General features: G+C 41.0%; 1 protein-coding gene across 1 annotated transcript in view; it reads right to left on the reverse strand.

Moving 5' to 3' along the window:
- CFAP54 (cilia and flagella associated protein 54) overlaps positions 1-18,209 on the reverse strand; it is a 252,763-nt gene that overhangs the window by 19,447 nt on the left and 215,107 nt on the right. The window contains exons 66-67 of the mRNA XM_059681924.1: positions 16,413-16,554; positions 5,383-5,457 (exon numbers count right to left, since the gene is read on the reverse strand). Of these exons, the coding sequence (XP_059537907.1) occupies positions 5,383-5,457; positions 16,413-16,554 (217 nt within the window). The remainder of the gene's footprint in view (positions 1-5,382; positions 5,458-16,412; positions 16,555-18,209) is intronic.

Raw genomic sequence — 18,209 nt, forward strand, 5'->3', positions numbered from 1 at the left:
CCCAGACTGCGAGAGGGCACAGGCTGGTCTGAGGGACCCCCCTCCCCCCTCAGTGCACAAATTTTTGTGCACCGGGCCTCTAGTCCTATATAATAAATGGGTAATATGCAAATCAACCGAATGGTGGAACAACTGGAATGCGTGTGGCCCCTAGCCCTGGTCAGCCCCACCCCGGAGCAGGCACCCCCACCCCCATTGGGGTGTGCCGGCTGGACCCCACCAGTGCACGAATTCGTGCACCAGGCCTCTAGTAAGAACATAAAAGGCTATAGAGCATAGGTGCATAGGTAGTCATATGATAGAACCGATACATCAGACATAAAATTAAAGATGCAAATGACTAAACAAATGAATATATGTGAACATATCTGTGACTCTGTGTCTCCTTCTAGCTGTCCTTTTACCTTCTCTATACTTCTTACTGAAAACATCTTAATGATAATAATTATTTTGGTGACCTTATCTGTAAATAATTCTGTGGTTGATGTCAATATCTGATCATAAGCACGTACAAAAATGATCATTTTAAGAATAAAAAATAAGGGAACATGAGTACACTAAATTTAGCCCTGTGGGGGAAAAATACACATGAATAATGTACATAAAAATGTAGTGGAAGTCATTAGAATTTAACTGTTATTACAGAATTTTTTAAGTTAAATTCAAAATATTTTTAAGAAAACATATTGCATAAACTATTTTATGTCCAACTACAGCTTGGGGGAAAATGGCAGGCATTAGGCTGCAGTGGTGCTTCTCAGAGCAAACAGAGGTAGTTTTGAGTTGACTGAGGTAAGTGTGGAGCTTCTCTCACCCACCTGAGCCTCCCACATACTGTTAGCGGTCTCACTGCACTCTCACCTGCCACAGGCCTCTTCTCCTCACACGTCTGCCTCACTCCTGTGTCCAGGAAGCCAAGTGTTGCTGGAGAAACATCACAAGCCAAATAACCTAGAGTCCCAACAAATCAATGACTCCTAAATCTCCATGTGGCCCTCACTCCTTTTATTTCTCCTTGGTCAGCTTTCCTGCCCATTACACTCAAAGACTGTGAATATTCAAAATCTTCATCTACCTCTCTCTCTCAGAAGACCATGCCCTCAATCCTCTAACCCACTCCAATAGTAGAAAAACCTGCCTCCACTTCATTGAGAAATGAGAACCACTGAGTATAAACTGCCCCAGCGTCTCTCACCCTTTCCCACCTCCATCTGCTACCCAGGACCTAGAGAAAAGAAGTATCTTTCCTCTGCTTCCAGGCAGCTATCTCACTTGTGTTATCAATGTCTTTCTGCCCCCACCCTGATCCCTAAAGGCTGTGTTCCATCATCACTTATCCTTCTTTCTTCTACACAGGCAACTCCTACCCTCCTGGCCCTTTTCCCTTCCCACCATTCCTGTCCTAACTTCCTCCCTAGTCTCTGTGTCTCTCTCCAAACTTCTTACCCAGACCTCCTTAAAGTCTCATCTACACTTGCAACTTTAATTTTCCCACTCTTACTCCTCAACTTCCTGTAGCACCTGCTCCCACTATTCCAATGGAACATTCCATGGATATAATTTAATTAAAGACACAGATCCTGGATTTTTAAGCAGAACTATATTTGACTCCTGCCTCCTCCACTTAGAAGCTGGGAGACGTTGAGCACACTGCTTAATTCCCCTGTGCATCAGTTTCCTCATCTCCAAAATTAGGATAATAGTAGTAACCAACTTAATAGGATTCTTATAATATTAAATGAAATAATAAAACACTGAACAATGTTTTCACATGCCCTGTGCTCAACAAATATTAACCATGAATATTATTACTACTGCCACTATTAGTAGTAATCATTTTAGTGATTACTATCATTATTGTCAGATATTATTCTGGGTGTAGCTAAAAATCCTGAACTACAAAAAATATCCTACTGAACTCATGCAGCCCAGAAAAGCTCTTTGGTAATCTCCTTATACAATGTGTCTTATCACTTGGCCTAGATCAACCTTCCCTACCTTAAACCAGATCTCTTCTTGGAATCTCCTCTCCAAACTTATTCTGTGTGACTCTAGTCAGTTCAGTTCACGCACACACGCACGCGCACACACACACACACACACACCACTGATATACTGATTAGGTAAATTTATTTGTATCATGTGAACGAGTATGAAATATAAAATTAGCTGAGTGCAGGAACCTTAACCTATGCTGCCTTTGCAACAAGAAAAGTGTCTACACCAATGTTCTGCATGCAGCTGGAAGTCGATAATTACTGATGGTGACCTGTCCTTCCCATGATCAGTCACAGCAAGAACAGAAAGAATATTTTTAGCATCATGTTTGAATCCTACCTGGCAACTTGGAAACTGCAATAATTTGAACCTATACAGGCAATTAAAAGGAAGTTTTATTATTAGTTGACCAGAAATTGTACCTCATGGTCATTTATATTTTGTGAGTAATCACTGAGAAGGTTAGCATGGAGCACTCATTCCCTACCTTCATCTCCTCGCTATTCTCAGTTTCTTTTTGTCACAAGCTGTGTGTGCAATATCCATTTTAATTAGAAAGAGGCAATAAAAGGCAAAGGTGATTGCAATAGGTATGTTCAGTACAGAACCAAATTGCACAGCAAGATCTCATCCCGGTGATAAAAACAACTTCACTAAGGCATGTAATTTTGTCTAACAATTTGTTTCTTGGAACAAGCTCCTAACGCCCACACCCCCGGCCAGCACTACTCGGTAAGTCTGGCTGCAGTGGAAGCATTAGCAGGGGCTTCACCTGGGAGGCACCTCCTCTCGGACCTGTGACCCTCTCACCATGGGGTCTTGTGTTGGGATCCAGCACACTGACCTAATTCCTCTAGGATTCCACAGTGATTTACTTTACAAAGAAAATGGGTTCTAGTTCTCTGTCTACCTTTAACACTTTTCTTCTCTTTGTCTATCAGTATTTCAAAACAAATGTGGATCCTAAAAGTCTGTTTAAAATTAGTTAACTAGGGGATGAAGAATTCACACATTCACACATGGAAGGCAGGACCATGGTAGGGATGATGATGGTGATGATGATGATGATAATGATGGTGGTGAAATAGCTAATATTTACTAAACATTTGTTTGGACTAGGCCCTATGCCAAATACTTAACATATATTATTTGCTTTAGTAATCACAACTGTGAAAGATTGGCATTATTACTCCATTTTCCATTTGAGAAAACTTGCCTAGGGTCATATGACTAAGAAGATTCAAGGTTGGGACTTCAAGTCTAGTCTGTCAAAAGCCAAAACCCACACAAAATCATGTGTCTTTTTCTCTGTAACCTGCTTTTAACCACAGTTTGATCTTTGGTTTAAGTTTTACTTTATTACCAATGGCTTGCTACAGTAAATCTGTGTATTTCTATACTAGAAAATTAAGTTCCCCATTTTAAAAATGGGAAAGACCATGAATGGTCAAATAAATATTTTAAAAAAGCAAATATTAAATTTCAAGTGTTTAACACGAAATGGAATTTAATTCAATTGAAGAAGCAGTAACTAATTAAAATAACATACAGAGAACTGTAAGAATTGAAAGATTAAGTTAGCATTGTCCCTATCCCCCAAGAAACTAATGATATAGTGGGAGGAACACAGTGTAATATTTCAGGTCTTACCAATGTCATATCCTACGAGAGGTCTTCCTTTGTAAAACTTTATTTACAAAATAGGCTGTGGGACAGATATAGTTCATAGGCTTCAGTTTGCTGACCAATACTCTAACATATCACCCTTTTTTTCCCTTCATAGTACTTAACAAATCTTAACTTATCTAGTTTATTGATTTATATACTATTTGCTTCACAATAATAGTAGCTCCAAGACAGTGGAGTCCTTGTTGTTTATTCCGACCTTGCTCTCCAGGGTCTAGAAAGAACCTAATGCACAGACAGTTCACTCTAAATATGTGTAGACTGCCTGGCTGGTGTGGCTCAGTGGTTTAGTATCAACCTATGAACTAGGAGATCACGATTCAATTCCCAGTCAAGGCATATGCCTGGGTTGCTAGCTAGATCCCCAGTAGGGGGCATGCAGGAAGCAGCCAATGATTCTCTTTCATCATTGATGTTTATATCTCTCCATCTCCCTCTCTGAAATCAATAAAAATATTTTTAAAAATAATACTTATTCACTAACTAAATGAACAAATACTATTTCACAAAAGGTGAAACACAGACTACCAACAAACTCATGAACTACTAGTATATTTGGCCTTATTAATAAAAAATTTTAAAAAGTGAAAATGTCATTTTTCACTTGTCATACCTACCATGGTTAGAAGAAGAGAAGGAGGCAGAGGAGGAGAGGAAGAAGGGGAAGTGAGAGAGGGGAGGAAACTAGGAGAAGAAAAACATGTGTAGATGAACATGAGGGGGAAATGGCCCCCTCATCTACCACTGATGAGCAAAAATATTGGTGCATCATTTCTGGATAGCCATTTGTAATTATACATCAAAATGTACATGCCATTTCAAAAATAGGCAGAAAACTGAGCAGACATTTCTCCAAAGAAGATACACAAATGGCAAATAAGCACATGAAAAGATGCTCAACTAAATTAGTCATTAGGAAAATACAAATCAAAATCACAATGAGATAGCACTTTTCACTCATTATAATGGTGATCATCATCCAAAAAAAAGGAAAATATCAAGTGTTGGTGAGGATGTGAACAAACTAGAACCCTTGTGCATTGCTGGCAGGAATGTAAAATGGTTTCATTTGTGAAGAACTCACAGTAAAAAAAAAAATGCATATGTACTTTTTATTCCAAAATCTTATTCCTAAGAATTAACTCTGAGAAGATGATGCAGAAGAGTGAAATATGTTTATACTAGAATCTATCACCCTCAAGATCCATGAATAAAATGTGGTTATTTAAATAAAGCCTGACACAACAAATAGGTAAAATAGACTATTTTGAGGCATTAGATACAAGAAGGTAGGCCTTTCATGTAAAAATATGTCCATAATATTATTATTGAATGAAAAAAGCAAGTTACAGATGCATGTACATTATGATTCTACTGATGCAAAAAATCTAAAGTTTATATATATATCATGGGAAACATTTGAGATATTCTCCAAAATGTTAATAGTGGTTATTCTCTAAATGGTAGATTTGAAATGACTTTAACATTATTCTCTTCATAATTTTCTGTATTAGTTGATTTTTTAAAGAATATTTTTTTAAACAAAATAACATGCTCTCATAAATTCATGTTTATCACTTACATTAAGAAGGGTTAGTCCCTTGATACTTTTATAATAGATGTTTTCTGGATTTCCATTTCCATAGCAACAGTGATACTTATGAGTGAGTCAAATATAGTTTTAAAAGAGATACTTACCTTAGATAGTGGTTGTGTCTCTCTATCACTCATAAACAGACTTATTATTTCTGAGCAACAGTCAATAATCATTTTCTATAAATAAGAAAACAACATAGTAAGGTTGATATTATTGGTAAATATTAGACATTTTAATTATAAACTCTTTATTTCATTTTTATTTTCTTCACTTATCACCTAAATTCAATTTTCAGGTTGAGACTTAGAGGGGTATTTAAAAACTACAGGATGTCCACAAACAACAAGATTTAATTAAAAATAATATATTTTTTAGGATTCTCAGCCTGCACATTCACTGTTAAAATTCATGTTACAGAAGAATAACAAGTAAAGTAATTTGCATGAAAATAAGATTTTGAAAAATCACTTTTCTTCTCAAAAGAGCATCCTAGAAGAGAGTCCAGAAATGGATTTAAGTAGAGAAGAATGGTTGGGAATTGGGAAAGAAGTGGAAAGAGTAAATGAATAGGAAATGAAGGTCAATATCATATGTTGTCTATTGCTGACAGCTCTACCACACACCCTACTGTGTAGACAGAGCTGTGTTTATGTGAATACATCTGACTGATGAGGGGTCTAACCATAGGCAGGGCTGAATTGGTCAAATCCTCCACATAAGGAAGGACAACAGAAGAGAGCTGCAGTCAGTACTGGCCATGTGAGCTGAGAGGTCCTGATACAGAGTTGGAGAAGGCAGCCATCGGCCAGATGTGAGATGAATAAGAGGAAGAATCAGAGATGAGTGAGAATTTACACCCCCCCCCCCACTCCATGGAGCTTGTGGAAGATTTCCTTTACTGACAATGATAAGAGTCATAACTATAACATTATCAGAGAAAAACTATGCCTGCTGCACAGTCTTGTCAGTATCCATCCCTGAAGGAAACAACAATTTGCTTTTATGGCAGTATTAATATGTACATGTAGTAGCATTAAGGAATTATAAAAATAATAAAAGTACATTAATTCTTACATTACAACTGACCACTGCTGGTTAAAACCTAAAAATTAAAAAGCAACAAAGCTATCATTTAGAATTGGAGATCAGATAGAGCTTCACAGACAAGAAAAAGCTAAGAATTCATCACCACAAGCCAGTATTACATGAAATGTTGAAGGGTCTTTAAGAAGAACAAGAAAAAAGAAAAAGATAAAAAATATGAACAGTATGCTGGCAATAAATATGTATCTATCAACAATTGAATCTGAAAATCAAAATAAATGGACAAGGAATCTAATGAACAAAATAAACTGATGAATAAAATAAAATCAGAGGCATGGAAACATGGAATAGACTGATGAATCTCAGAGGGAATGGGGGGAGGAGGTGGGAAGAGATTAACTAAAGAATCTGTCACCCAAGGACACAGACAATAGGGTGGTAAAGGCCTGGGGTGGGGCAGGATCCAGGTGGAGGAGGGCAATGTGGGGAAGAGAGGGGAGGACATCTATAATACTCTCAACAATAAATATTTTTAAAAGCAAGAAATTGAACTTGTAGCCCCAAACCATGTTATGTCTGAGTTTTAATAAATGCATGAACATAGAAAAGATCAAATTTTAGAGTTCCAAAGCTATAGCTAATTTACTTCAATTTAACAAATATATTTAAGGTGGTATAGCAGGTGCTGTGGAATACAAAGATGAAGAAATAGGCCCTAGCCTCCCAAAGTTTACAATAACTGAGAAAGAAAGATGCATACACAACTAAATAAAATACCAAGTATAATGTGGTCAGAACATGCATCGCTACGACATGTTGTAGGAGCCTAGAGGTGTGATATGTATAAACCTAGAGTAAGTATAAGCATGATGACAGGAAAGACTTCCTAGAGAAAGGATCAGATGAATTGAGAGTTGATAGAGTAGTAGGATTTCAATTGACAGAGAATGGAGACAAGGGCATTCTGGCTAGAGGAAGCCGGGCAAGCAAAAAACAGTGGACATTCAAGGCACATAGGGACCTGAAGTGATTTTTCCTGTGGGTTGGTATAGGAAGCATGGCAGTGAAAGTGGTGAGAAATAAGGCTGAAGGGGCAAACTTATACCAGGACAGGTAAAACCAAGGGATTTGGATTTTGTTGTGTGGAAAATTGAGAGGCACTGGACTGCGGAAATAATCAAATTGCTTTAAAAAGATAATTCTGGCCACAGCTTAAAGGTGAACTGGACTGTTCTAACCAAGAAGTGAGACTTAAGTGTGAACTTAAATGTTCTCATACACACACCAAAAAAGGAGAACTGGCCTGGTTAAAAAAAAAAAAAATGACAAGAGAAAGGTAAATAAGCTGAGAGGCTACTCAAATCACTTGGGCAGGAAGTAATCATGGCTAAATATGAGCCAGCTTCAATGGGACCAAAAAGGATAGAGGGCAGGTAGGATCTCCCGCACTGGTCAGGGTATACCAGTTTCCTCTGATGAACTTTACAGGCTTCTGGTTCATTGTACTAGACAGAGAAGAACACATATCCACTCCTATATCCTTCTCATTATCGGTCTTTCTATATTTCTCATTGAGTTCTTAGGACTGGTTAAAGTATATTTTTTTACTAGATAAAAGGTTTCAATAACAACCATGATGGGTTACTGTCATGATTTTATCGAGACCTATCAAGCAAAGTGACTCTGTCCATATCAGTAATCATTCCATATAACAGATGGATAGCAATGTTACCTCATAAATGCCTTTCATTCCCATTTCAACATTTATCAAACAGAAATTTCACCTCAACAACGTTCTGTTTCTTTAGTATTCTCTGAGGTAAACCATGTACATAGGTCAGAAACTGGATTGTTGGGCAGTGAGAGACTTCGTGAGGCCTCACTAGCACAGAAATGGAGACAGGGAAGGCGCTAAGCTCACCCATCCCATCAAGAGCTGCTGGAGCAGGGCTGTGGTTGGCAAGGAGCCTGAGAGGACACAGGATGACCCTTGTCCAATCTCTGCCATTTCTCCTTTAACAAGAAGCATAGTAATTCTATGAGGAATGGAATTCAATTCTGAGTTGCTTCAAAATTAATAAAGCCAATTCTTTGATTTAGTTGAAATCCTCATCATCTTTCACCTACAATATGGAAAAAGCTTCCTAAATTGTTTTCCATCCTACGAACTCTTGCTTCCCTCATCCCTCTTCACATGCCAGGAGGATTAATTTAGTAAATGTAGTGAGGATCATGAGGTGCCCTTCCAGCTGCCGCCCCACCTTCTCCTATTCCAGCACACATCCTGCCCTGCTTTTCCACGACCCTTTCCTGCAGAGCAATGTTCATTCACCACTCGCTTGTTCAACCTCTATTGAATGCATCCTAAGTGCCATGGAGTGGTAATGGGAAGTGAACAAGACAGAGAGAGGTCATGGTCTGGTGGGAGGGGTAGGAGAGACAGACTCCCAGCACAGTGGGAAGTCAGAGGAGGAAGCACGTAGTTCCACCATCTCTCAGCCCTATCTCCCACCACTCTTGCCACAACAGGTGGTTCACTGTCCACCGAATATGAGATTCAGTCCCATGACTTCACCCTCAGTCAGGAATCAGTGTGCTCCACAAGTCTCCAACTAAAAGTTTCACAGGCAAGTATTGAAAAGGCACTGTGTTTCACTTACTAAAGATACTGGAGATAAAAGCCTATCTAATAAAGAGGGAATATGCTAATTGACCCTCATGCTGTCGCAAAAGATGGTGGCACCCACAGCCAATAAGGGGGGAATATGCTAATTTTTCTGCCCTCAAAGATGGTGGTACCCACAGCCAATAAGGAGGGAATATGCTAATTGACTTCCCCACCCTCAAAGATGGCAGCACCCACAGCCACAAGATGGCTGGCAGGGGAGGGCAGTTGTGGGTGATCAAGCCAGGAGGGGAGGGCAGTTGGGGGCAACCAGGCCTGCAGGGGAGGGCAGTTGGGAGCAATCGGGCCAGCAGGAGCGGGCAGTGGGAGGCGATCAGGTTGGCAGGGGAGGAATTAGGCGTCGATCAGGCTGGCAGGCAGAAGCAGTTAGGGGCAATCAGGCAGGTAGGCAGGCAAGTGGTTGGGAGCTAGCAGTCCCAGATTGTGAGAGGGATGTCCGACTGCTGGTTTAGGCCCGATCCTACAGGCTAAACCAGGGATGGGCAAACTTTTTGACTTGAGGGCCACAATGGGTTCTTAAACTGGACCGGAGGGCCGGAACAAAAGCATGGATGGAGTGTTTGTATGAACTAATATAAATTCAAAGTAAACATCATTACATAAAAGGGTACGGTCTTGTTTTTTTTTTTAGTTTTATTCATTTCAAACGGGCTGGATCCGGCCCGCGGGCCGTAGTTTGCCCATGGCTGGGCTAAACTAATCCCCTGTGGGATCGGGCCTAAACCGGCAGTCAGACATCCCTCAAGAGGTCCCAGATTAGAGAGGGTGCAGGTTGGGCTGAGGGACACCTCCCCACAGTGCACAAATTTCATGCACTGGGCCTCTAGTTATAAATAAGACCCCTGAGCCAAGGAATACAAGTTCAAGAGAGAAGAAGAAACATATAAATAAATAATTGCTGAAACAATTTGGTAAGGGCACAAGGTATTTTGAGGTCCAATGGAAAATGGCCTTTCAGTTTATAGGAGCTATAAAATGCTGTCTGAGCTATTTAAACAAATACAAAGTCTAACTGAAACCTCTCTCTCTCTGTCCTTCCAACTTCCCCTTCCACCCTCATTCTTTTTCTACACACACACACACACCCCAATATGAATGAGATATAAAAAACAATAAATTAGAATCATTGGCATCAAAACCCCATTGAGAGGGAAGGATTCCACAACCTTACTTTTTTGTATGGTATAGAATCCAAATAATGGGGGAGATAGGAAAACTGGAAGAAGTCAAGAGAGACTAAGTTGAACTATATAATAAAGAACTGAGCCAGAGCAGGAAGGGGAGGGGAGATAAAACACTCCACACAGACTGAGTTGAATGGAAAGTTTTAGGAGTTTGAGCCAAATGAGACAGATGTTAAAGACTTGCTGTGGATGTCAGAAAGATATTAAAAGCAAGATAGTTGGGGAAAATAAGACTTTAAAGAAGTTTTTCTGTGTACTAGTATTCCCAAAAAAAGATTCCCTCTTGGATGTTCTTATAAGAGGTGCCATAGAGATTTTGATTGTTTTCTATGGTTTTGAACATCAGATTGATGTTTACTTAAACATCACACTTTGCTTGCTAAAAGGGGGCCACCAGGCAGCTGGCTCATTATGAATGACATCTGGGTACCTAGCCATGCTCCTACAATAATAAGCTCCTCCATGACAGGGATCTAATTGTACTGATTTCTATATGTCCTTCTCTCCCCAGGCCTGGAAAAATTTTGCAAATAACTGTCTCAAAAATAATTTGTTATTTGATGCTAATGTCCAGTTTTATTTGGTTCTATGTTTTCAGAGTACTTTGATATTTGGAATAATCTGACAACACACGAATTCTAATTGCCTTGTTCAGTGATTCTGGACGTTTGCTGAACTAATCTTGAATGACTTAGTAAACATAGTTTAAGATTTTCATATGAGTATGCTATCATTCCAAAAGGGAGTTTTTGTTTTAAAACCAGGATGGGTAGCATCTTTCATATGCTTTCAAGTACCTGATGAACTCTGAAGATACCCTTAAAACTGTGAATGATAGGTTAAAATAACTCGGTCATTCCGAGCTGGTAGTGTTCATTTTTGAAGAAGGACATACAAGGCTTTCAAGCCAGAAGTGAATAGAACACCTGCTCTGTAGCCCTCCAGATACATCTTGAATTTCTGTCTGTTTTCTGAAGTTTTTGGCTTCTTCCAGACCATAGGGATTTGGGGAGAAAATAAAAAAAGGAAAGGGAATGCGAAAGAGAAAGAGAACAAGATTTATTATTTCCCATATCAACCGAAAGCACATTTTTCTGGACCCTTATATTTAATAACCCACCAAAAATCTATATTGTGATAGATATAAATATATTAGATTATAGAGGTTATGAAATACTGTCTAATTCCCCACCAGAATTGATCTCTTCAAGTGCCCTAGTTAACTTCTAATTAGCTCCCAGTGAAGGTTGTCATGACAACGAACTGGCAGATTTAGTCAATGGGATTTATCTGATATTACCCTACAGAATCTAGCTGCTTTTTTTTTTTTCTTTTTTCTTACGTGCTGGTTAGTATACTGGGAAAAAAGAAAACTTTGTATGTTCCTTCCATTTATCAACTTTCAAATGTTATGAACTAATTTGCCAATTCACCTAAACAAATACTAGTTTTTCTTCCATTGGATGACATTCTGTCTTATAAAGAACTTACAGAACTGAAACACCTCTAAACATGTCCCACTTAAAGCTGAAGAAGCTCTTTCTAAGCTGGATAATAGACATATTAAAAAATACAGAGGATAGCATGAGGACTGAAAGGAGTTTGTGCTCCTCAAATATTGACCCACTCACATATACCGTTTGAGTCAGGATATGAAAGCAAGCCCCAAACTTTGGTTAAGGCAAGATAGGCCCTCTGGATTCTCCATCTGCTTATATTCAAATGCTCCCTTGCCCCCCCTCCCATTTATTCCTAATTTGTTTATATGTATAGCCAATCTCTTGGCTCAGATACTGGGCTCACTGTGGTCAATTTGATAAATACATGTGATCCCCAGGAAAATTCTGCTGACTCTCACTCCAACCTAGGGGCTCATCTCTCCATCTCAGAGTAGTAGTTGAGTAAAAGGATCATTTTCAGGAAGGTGGGAACAATTAGTCCCAGGAAAGGACTTGAGTCCCATAGTTTTAGGCAGAGCACACCTAAAACTTTTACTCTTATGGATGCTCACTCTCCTGTCTTAGACAATCTAAGCCCTAAAAGACAAATGGTGCAGGGGAAAAACCATCATTTTCCATAGGTAACCTATAAAGTAATGATTCAAGGAGGATTTCAGCAAAGAATATTCTAGATCATGGCTCAGAGGCAGCAACCTTCTGAGTTTGGTCTATGACTGAAAGACTGTGATTGTAAGTGATCTGCAAAGGAAGTGCAGAAATGAAACAAGAGACAAGTTCCTCTCCAAAACAGACATGAAAGGGCAATCATAGAATTTAGGACAAGAATCCTATCTAATAAAAGAGAAAAATGGTAATTGGCATACGATGATACCCTTTTCATTGGCTAATCAGGGCTATATGCAAATTAACTGCCAACTATGATTGGCAGTTAACTGCCAACTATGATTGGCAGTTAACTGCCAACTAAGATTAGCAGTTAACTGCCAACAAGATGCCGGTTAATTTGCATATGTAGGCACAATGCAGGGAGGCGAAAGGGAAAGCAGGAAGAAGCCCCCTGCCACTGACAGTGATCGGAAACCCAGGGGGGAGCTAAGAGCTGGGGGGCAGGGCAAAGGCGGCCCTAGGGCCGCCTTTGCCCTGCCCCCCAGCCATGATCAGAGAATCAGGCGCCTTTGCCGCCCTGGCCAGTGATAGCAGAAAGTAGGGGTGGAGCCAGCGATGGGAGCTGGGCACGGTCGAAGCTGGCAGTCCCGGGAGCTAGGGGTCCCTTGCCTGGGCCTAAAGCGGAGCCCACGATCGCGGGGCCGCTGCGGGTCCCCACTGCCCGGGCCGGACACCTAGGCCAGAGGCGTTAGGCCTGGGCAGGGGCGGAGCCTGCAACCACGGGGAGCTGGGGGTCCCCTGCCCAGGTCTGACACCTCTGCCGGAGGCCTCAGGCCTGGTCAAGGGGCCGATCTGGTGATTGGTGATCGGAGGGTGATGAGGGTCAACTCCTCTGGCCGAGGCATCAGGCCTGGGTGGGGGGCGGAGCCGGGGATTGGGGGGATATGATGGTCCCCTTGCCCAGGCCTGAAGCCTGGGTCAGAGGCGTCAGGCTTGGGCGGGGGGTGGAGCAAGCGATCAGAGGGAGATGGGGGTCCCCTGCCCAGGCATGATTCCTGGGCCAGAGGCCTCAGGCCTGGGCGGGGGCCAGAGCCAGTGATCGGGGGGAGATGGGGGTCCCCTGTCCAAGCCTGACACCACTGGTGGAGGCGTCAGGCCTGGGCAAGGGGCCGTTCAGGCGATCGGAGGGTGATGGGGGTCTACGCCTCTGGCCGAGGCATCAGGCCTGAGCAAGGGGCCGATCCTGCGATTGTACGGTGATGGGGGTCAACGCCTGAGGGCTCCCAGTATGTGAGAGGGGGCAGGCTGGGCTGAGGGACACTCCCCTCCCCACACACACCCAGTGCACGAATTTCGTGCACCGGGCCCCTAGTCAGATATAAGTGAAATGAGTTTGAGATGGCTGATCCATCAGGAGATTTGTTATCGGTACTCAGTATTTCATTAGTATCATTAAGTGTCTGGTAATTCTTGTAATAGTTGAGGACCCTGGAAAGGATGTGTAACTAAAACTCTAAGGCATCATTTCTATGATAAATGCAAGCACAGAGGACAGGAGACATAAATACTGGAAAGATGCGTTTTGCAAAGGCCAACTGTTCTTGCCTGATGAATCCTCTTACAGCTGGATGTGTTGCTTTCACAATAATGAAAAATGCACTCACTGTCCTGGTAAATTCAGACTGAAGAAATGCCAACAAGTATAGTCTGAAAATCAAGAGAGTTGCCAATGTTTACACTCCCACATAATGAGTGAATACATGAGGAAGACAAGAAAACAAAAAGAGCCATACCGATCCTATTCCTATTTATTTATTTATTTATTTATTTATTTATTGTCTAAAGTTTTACATATGTCTCCTTTTTTTCCCAACTGACCCTCCCCCCTCAGCCATTCCCACCCCGGGCAAGCCCCCACCCCAGTGTCTGTGTCCATTGGTTATGGTAATATGCATGCATACAAGTCCTTTGGTAGCTCTCTAACCCTTCCCTGCCTGCCATTTGTCTCTGGATCTATTCTTGTTCATCAAATTATGTTGATCATTATATCCCACATATGAGTGAGATCATGTGATATTTATCTTTTTCCCACTGGCTTATTTTGCTTACCATAATGGTCTTTAGTTCCATCCATGCTGTTGCAAATGGTAAAAGTTCCTTCTTTTTTATAGCAGCATAGTATTCTAACAGTTTTTTAATTCACTCATCTGCTGATGGGCACTTAGGTTGTTTCCAAATCTTAGCTATTGTAAATTGTGTTGCAATGAACATAGGGGTGCATATGTCCTTTCTGATTGGTGTTTCTGGTTTCTTGGGATATAGTTCTAGAAGTGGGATTACTGGGTCAAATGGGAGTTCCACTTTTAACTTTTTGAGTAAACTGCATACTTTCTTCCACAGTGGCTGTACCAGTCTGCATCATTAAGAATTAAAATGTTTTGTAGCCAATTGAATATTAATCTAACAGAAAGTGATTTAAGAAAAAAGATACAGCTGACTAAAAGTTAGGGAAGATCCTAAAAGATCTTTCTGAGGAAAACAAACAGAGATGGAGCCCAAGGGGCTGGAATTGAGTCGGCAGAGGTTGGGCAGAAGATTTCTGTTTGTTTTTTTCCATTGTAAACATTGTACCGCCATTTGATTTTTTCTAAAAATGACCACAGTAACTACAGAATATATATCTCAAGAAATTGGATTAATGTACAAAATGAAAATTCAAAGAGCAAGTGATTAGGAAAGAACAGCATTCCCTGCTCCTCTATTTCCATAGGAGGTAAGGAATTTCCATTCCACTCCTGAAGGAGGAGGGCACTTCCAGCTGTTTTTGGACCCACCACTAATTCTTATCTGACTGGTTTGGGAAAAGCAACAGGGCATGCTAGACTCGGCCCCCTCTGAGAAATGTGGGTTTATATTTTTGGAGGTACCCTGCCTGCAGGACTCTTCTCCTCTTCTCCTTGGTACAGTAAGACTGTCAGGGGCAGAAGGGGAGTGGGGGCAATAATGATGCTGACATTTTGATCTCCATCTATCCAGTTCCCATTTAGAGTGCAGGAGAAATAGGACAATGACCCTCTCCACCAGAACACTAACATCAGTGATCATAAAAACCACTCAAGTCAGAGAAAGACAAGTACCACATAATCTCACTCATATGTGGAATCTAATGAATAAAATAAATTGTTGAACAAAATAGATCCAGGGGAACAGAGGGAAGGCCAGGGGAGGATGGTGGGTGGAAAGAGATCAACCAAAGAACTTGTATGCATATATGCATAACCCACGGACACAGACAATTGAATGGTGGAGGCCTGGGGCAGGGTGGGAGGCATGCTAGAATGGGGCAATGGTGGAAAAAGAGGACATATGTAACACTTTCAACAATAAAGATTTTTTAAGAAAACCACTCAACTGTAGGAACTCTGTGATCATATTAATAACACACTGTAAGGATAATATCTCATTTTTTAAATATTTGTTTATTGATTTTAGAGTGAGAAGAAGGAAAAGAGAAGGAGAGAGAAACATTGATGTGAGAGAGAAACACTGATCAGTTGCCTCCTGCAAGTGCCCTGACCGGGGATCAAACCTGCAACCTAGGTATGTGCCCTGACCGTGAATTGATCCCACAGTCTTTTTTGGTATACAGGGATGATGCTCCAACTAACTGAACCATCCGCTGGGCAGGATAATATATTTTTTAATTAGGAAAAATATATGCATTGAAAAAGTCTGAAAGATATAGGTTTCTGTGTATTTTATAGTTTTCCTTCATATATTACTTGGGTAATAAACATGCTCACATAGACTTAGAGTGAGAAATGACAAGTAATGTTATAAAGTTGCAGAGCATTCCTTCTTCAGATTCACAGTTATAACTGAATGATTTCTCTAGATTGGTTTTGTTTCCATTCACCATATGATTCTTATAATTGGTATGCTTAGAAGGGCTTTGTAGAAAACACTATGTATGTGCCCAATAGTTGGGTCATCCCTGGTACTTTACGTAGAGACAAAAGAGGGCAGAACCACCACAAAGTTCAAGTAGAGTTACGTAGTTCTGCTCTGATAAAGTAAAAAACAATTTGAGGAATTATGTATAAGGACATCCATTCTGCAGTAGAAAAGTTTTCCACTACTTAATAACTTACTTCCAGTTCTTTATCAATTGATTTCACTTCTATTTCCTGTGCTTCAGATACGTTTTCATCTGGAGTAACTTCAGGAACTGCTGGCAATGATATCTCAGCTATTTCCATAAGATTCGATAGTTTCTCATGAATTTCAATAACTCTAAAAATAACAAACATAGATGTATTTTATTTGAAGAGTTTGCAAAAGGCATTCATTTATTCCCAGAATTAATAGTATGTGTAAAGTAAGCCCTAAATTATTTAACACTTTGTTTCTGGCATCCCTAAACCTAATTCATTCAAGTATGCCTTCATTCAAGAAACACGAGAAAAGAGACACAAGTAAGATGAGAGATTGTCAGCTACCCTCCCCTATGAAGGCCTCAGTGACAAGGGCATGTTCCTAACTTTAGCAAGCCTACTATTTATCACAAACACACCAAAATTAAGAGCATTTGGGGATAAAAAAGCATCCTGTCAGTTTGATTACCTTGCAGAAATTATAATCATTTCCAGCTGGAAAAAATATCCTGTTGTTTCTGGATGTAAAAGGCAAGTACCTAATTTCCTAGTTTTGTTGCCTAGCTCTGCTATCTTGTATACTGTGTCTACTAGTAGGTCTTCTGCCATTTCATTAAAAAAAATTGCACAATAATCAAGAGTATGCCAGCTCTTGAAACATCGCTTGTTTTATGCTCTTTTGCGCGGATACCCAAGAGTCCTTTGAAATGAAAATCATGGAGTATGGACAAGGCTCTCCAGAGAAGAACCAAGTCTGTGTTCTCAAAGCACCTACTAGGTGCCTAGCAGGTAATGAGCTGACACTGACAGAGTTAGTAATGAGACTTGACCTTTTAAAGTATGTGCTTTCAAAGCTCTGTCTGGCTTGATCCTAGCAATAACCCTGAAAGGTAGGCAGAATAGGTATTATTTCCATCTTACAAGCTGGGGTCATAAGGACAGCAGAATCAAAACTAAAGTAACTAGGTAATGAAAAGAATAAGAAACAAACAAGGAGTTTGGTAACGTGGAATGAGAAAAGAGAGAAACTAGGCATGAGCTGAAGCAGAGAGTATAAACTAGGGAACAATATAAAATCTAATCTAATAAAAAACAAACATATAAATTGACCGTACCTTCACTACGCCTTAAGCCATGCCCACCAGCCAATCAAAGCGACTATATGCAAATTAACCCAACCAAGATGGCGGCCGGCAGCCACAGAGCTGAAGCAAGCAGGAGGCTTGATTGCCCCAGCGATGGAGGAAGCCAAGCTTCCCGGCTGGCTCTGAGCTCTACTGAAGGCAACAAAGTTTCACTTATAGAAGGTAAATAAACCCCTAGATACCTGCTTTCAGCCAGCCGTGGCCACGGAGCTGGAGCAAGCAGGAGCTGCTCTGAGCTCCACTGAAGACAACAAAGTTTCAATTATAGACAGTAAATAAATCCCAGAATAAAGAAAAAAGAAAAAAAGGAGAGGCTAGGAGCTTCCGTTGCTGGGGGGCTTGGCCAGCCTGAAAACGGCCCTCAGCCCCTCACCCAGACTGGCCAGGAACCCCAGTGGGAACTCCCCACCCTAAAGGGGGTGTGGCCAGCCTGAAAACAGCCATCAAACCCTCACTCAGGTTGGCCAAACCTCCATGGGGTGAGGGTCCCCACTGGGGGTCTTGACCAGCCTGCAAACAGCCATCAGCCCCTCACTCAGGCTGGCCAGGCACCCCAGTGGGGACACCTACCCTGAAGGGGGTGTGACCAGTCTGCAAACAGCCATCAGTCCCTCACCCAAGCTTCCCAGGCACCCCAGTGGGGACCCCC

This window comes from Myotis daubentonii, chromosome 2 (genome assembly GCF_963259705.1).
Source record: "Myotis daubentonii chromosome 2, mMyoDau2.1, whole genome shotgun sequence".
NCBI lineage: Eukaryota > Metazoa > Chordata > Mammalia > Chiroptera > Vespertilionidae > Myotis > Myotis daubentonii.